We start from the raw sequence: 4295 nt of genomic DNA, 5'->3' as shown, positions 1-4295 counted from the left end.
AGAAAGCCTCATCTTTCTCCCACGGAGCGGCTGGTAGTGATAGTGAACTGAAATAGTTAAAAGACATATAACACCAGGTCTAAAACTGTAGTAGCAATCCTGAAAATGCAGGAGTAATTTGACTAGTAGATTGTATTTGGCACGGCTTTTAACTATTAGTCTGTGTGTGCTTGTGTTCATTTTATATGGAACGTGCTTTTAAAAATGCCTAATGTTGCCTAGTTTAGGCTTATCCTAAGCTTCCGCTTAGATAGAGGAAGCAGGCTAGAAACAAGCCACAGTTGGGCTGGTATAGAGCTTAGTGAGGCCAACCAGGCCCTCGGCTCTCTCCCGACTCTCAGGTCCTGAGACATTACTGCAGCCCTGAGGGGAGGCACAGTGTGTCCTCGTTTGTCTCCTCTTTGCAGTCCCCTGGATGGCCTTCTTATTGAGGGAGAAAGATGGCCCTGAATCTCACTCATGTTAAGCTTCTTACAAATAGACTCCACTGAATAGCCCAGTTGCCCCTGTCAGTCGATGGCTTAGAACTGGTAGTGGAGACTCGGTTATTCAGACTGGGTGGAGTCAGGCTAAAGAGGGGCTGGCTGACTGGGCTCTTCTGTTCTGTGGTTTACTTTCTTCGTAAAAGGTGTTTTTAAATGGATACATTTGTATATGTAAATTTGGGATAGTAGTATTAGAAAACAAAAAGTAACAAATTCAACCAGCATTTTCCCCTACTAAAATAGCTGATCTAAATCCACTTGTTAATTCATTAACTCAAAGAAAAGCTTACCACATCCACCCAGGGTAAAATAATAATTACCCCAAGTCATGGGCAGAACACAGTTGGATTTCCATACAGTCAGCCCCCTCCTGAGCCCTTATAAAGACTTCTGTATTTTTAATTCTTGGATTTACAGCATGTGTCAGTTTAGCCATGTGTAACCTAAGTCTGAGACTGGCTTGTCTTAAAATAACATCAGCTTGTCCTTTCTCAGTTGCTGTGCCTTTGTGAATCGTTAGTACTGTCAGGTCTGCAGGATCGGGTTGTGCTTTCCGTCATACAGAAATACACGTAGGGTTAGTTGCTTAATTGGGGTCCCCCCATTTACACTGCCATTTAGATAATATATTTTGTAGAGAATAAAAAGCTACTTTTACTTCTATGGTACCATTTTTTAAAAAATACCTTTTAAAGCTAATGGTTTGAGGAAAGAGCTTGGTCTCAGGTATCTTCCTGTTGTTTGAAAGACTAATATTTTCTGATTATGGCAACTAGTGGAAGGGAATCTCTTAGACAACCTTCACAAGGTCCTAATATACTTGTTGACTTGCTTTTCAAGGAACTTTGTATTATCCAAGAATAATACAAACTTTGGTTGGTATTATTCTAGGATAATATTTTAATGCAGTTAATGTTCTTAGTGTCTTTATTTCTTTGACTAAATCACTGCTTTTCCATATTGAGAATGGATTTTTATCCCCTGTCCATATTACATTGGCGTGATACTAGTACCTGGCAATCAATAGCTTCTACACCAGCAAAGATGTTAGAGACTAAAGAGCTGGCTCCTCTGGGACCCAGTGAGGAGTGTCGGCCCATTTCTTAGCAGATGGTGGAGTGAAACAATAGTATTGTTCGCTCCACCTCCACATGACCTTTTGGAATATTGTTTTCAGCATGGGGAGCATGGAGCAGCCCCCCTCTGTAGGTGTGAGCTCAGGTTTGTAATGACTGTAGTCTTGAATAGAGAACATTGTTCCTCACTAACTGAAAGTCTCTCTCCTTTAGTATGTCACCGTGCAGACCATTTCTGGAACTGGGGCATTAAGGATCGGAGCCAGTTTTCTGGTAAGTCTGGAATCTCCTTCAGGAAAAGACCTCCGAAGTGGTCTGTAAGTTGAGGATGATGGAGTTTCCTGCTACATGTGTAGTTGACCTTTGATCCAAGAAGTAGATTTTCCCTCAGCACAAAGCTGGCAGATAAATGGAGTTTAAGAAAAACCCAAAGTACTTTGAGGAAACTGGAAGATACCATAACTGTAATTTATTGCACACTTCCTGTTACCAAGAGCTCTTTGCATTTTCCCACAGTTCTCATAATAATCCATGAGGGAAGGGCAGTGATCCCCACATCACAGGAGAAGAGAGTGACCATGGCCACCTGGCCATGTTAATTTCAGAGCCGGTAATCCAACCCAGGTAGTCCTAGTCGATCCTGATTCTCAACCACAGAGAGAAGCTGATTCCAGTAGAGGAAAACACCCTCTCAATAAAAACTAACCAAGCTCTTCAATTTGCCTTTTCCTTCTTCTTTTTCCCATCCCCTTCCATTTCATCTCTTAGCAAAGATTCTTTAAGTTCAGCCGAGATGTCTTTCTGCCCAAGCCATCTTGGGGAAATCACACACCCATCTTCAGGGACGCTGGCATGCAGCTCCATGGTTACCGGTACTATGACCCCAAGACATGTGGCTTTGACTTCACCGGCGCTCTGGATGACATCTCAGTAAGTGTGGCTGTCTGGGCAGGAAGGGTCGGGAAACAAGAAATCCACCTGTTTGTGGAGATGAGCTAGTTCCAAGGCCTTAGGTTACCTTTGTCCATTGTCAAATAAATGATAGTGACCCTGAGGCATTTCAGGTAAGCTGTCTCTTGTAAAGCTACAAACCAATCTGGGTTGCTGTTCTCTTTAGAAAATGCCAGAGCAAAGTGTTCTCCTTCTGCACGCCTGCGCTCACAACCCCACCGGAGTGGACCCACGTCCTGAACAGTGGAAGGAGATTGCCGCAGTGGTGAAGGTGAGAGGCCATGTCTATGGAAGGCTGCCAAGAAAGGGCTGTTTGTCTCCAATTAGCACTTCTGTAACGGATGACACATGAGCAGTCTGTGGTGCATTCTCTGCAAAGCTTGTCGCTGATTAGCATGTGCAGGTGACACCCATGGATGGACCCCAGTGTGTCTGCTGCCTGTGCCTACATTTCCCCCGTCAGTGGTTGGTTGTTCTCCCATATACTTTTCATGTCCCTCCTCTGCTTGTCATTGTCCTCAGCATTGTCATATTTGTTCTTAAAGTCAGCTGTCAGAAAAGACATTAATCAAAATCCCTAAAGAGAACACTATGCCTCCTGTTGCACCACCATCTCACATTAATTCCTGTTTTCATATTCTGTCAAATCTGAGCTTCAAGCAAAGGCTAAGGTCAGAAAGCAACATTCACATAGTGCCTTCAAGATGACATGGTTCCCATGAGCCCCGGCTGTAAGCCTGCCAGGGCTACAGTAGCCTTATGCTACTTAGGCTGATGCTGAGTTTTAAAGCTTCGTGGTCCTGCGTTTACTAGACCAAAATAATGACCCAGATTACTGTGGACCTTCGAAGAACTTCCTGTGTTCTTGCTATTCAGAGGCAGCACTTCTGGGCAGGTTGAATTTCAGGTTTTGTTTTCTTAGTGTCTTCTCAAGAAACCATATCTAACAAAGTAAAATGAAAAAAAATGTATGTTACTATCTTAACTCTAGAGTTACTGGAGATACAGTAACTTCCAAATCACCACTAGGTGAGAAAACTGTGCTGACTGGCTTTACGATGTAGAAGGGGTCCCAATACGAACAAGTAACCATCTGGGGCCTCTTCAGAGGAACTACTTAAAGCTTTGATCTTCTCTTTCCTTTCCAGAAAAAGAAGCTTTTTGCATTCTTTGACATGGCCTACCAAGGTTTTGCCAGTGGCGATGGTAACAAGGATGCCTGGGCTGTGCGCCACTTCATTGAGCAGGGCATTGATGTTTGTCTGTGCCAGTCATACGCCAAGAACATGGGCTTGTATGGTAAGCTAGTAGACCCAGTCTCATTCATGTTCAGATGAGTCTGCAGATGAGCTGGGAGAGGATGCCACAGAGGAGTAGAGTTTGACTGGTGAGAGAGAGGTGTGCGTTTGTATGTCCATCCTCATCCATCCAGAAAGACTGTCTGCTGGATTTTACTGCTCTTCTTAGCCATATCTTCTTTACTCTCCCTGAGTTCCTCCACCAATAAAACTGATGACTGCGTCTCTCAACAAAGAGTAACTAGTCTAGTGTTGCTTGGTACTGTATTTTTTTACATTGATCTGCTGATACTAGTTTATAGGTTCAAAGAGTATATTTTCATGGAGCCAGAAACTAATGTCTTTTTTTTCTTAAAGTTTTTATTGTTGAGTGAAAGTTTACAGGGCAGATTATCAGTTTTACATTCAACAAATCATATACTTTGTTTCATTACAATGATTATAATCCCCTCCATGTACCATCATCACTTAACAGTATTTCTCTC

The 4295-nt window shown here is 43.0% G+C and overlaps 1 protein-coding gene across 3 annotated transcripts in view; it reads left to right on the top strand.

The window, feature by feature from the left end:
* GOT2 (glutamic-oxaloacetic transaminase 2, mitochondrial) overlaps positions 1 to 4295 on the top strand; it is a 21517-nt gene that overhangs the window by 9987 nt on the left and 7235 nt on the right. For all 3 annotated transcript variants that reach the window (XM_006863582.1, XM_006863580.1, XM_006863581.1), the window contains 4 exons: positions 1775 to 1834; positions 2330 to 2491; positions 2679 to 2783; positions 3661 to 3811. In XM_006863582.1, the coding sequence (XP_006863644.1) occupies positions 1775 to 1834; positions 2330 to 2491; positions 2679 to 2783; positions 3661 to 3811 (478 nt within the window). The remainder of the gene's footprint in view (positions 1 to 1774; positions 1835 to 2329; positions 2492 to 2678; positions 2784 to 3660; positions 3812 to 4295) is intronic.

The sequence above is a fragment of the Chrysochloris asiatica genome, unplaced genomic scaffold, assembly GCF_000296735.1.
Source record: "Chrysochloris asiatica unplaced genomic scaffold, ChrAsi1.0 scaffold00055, whole genome shotgun sequence".
Lineage (NCBI taxonomy): Eukaryota > Metazoa > Chordata > Mammalia > Afrosoricida > Chrysochloridae > Chrysochloris > Chrysochloris asiatica.
This window is presented reverse-complemented; position numbering and strand designations above follow the sequence as displayed.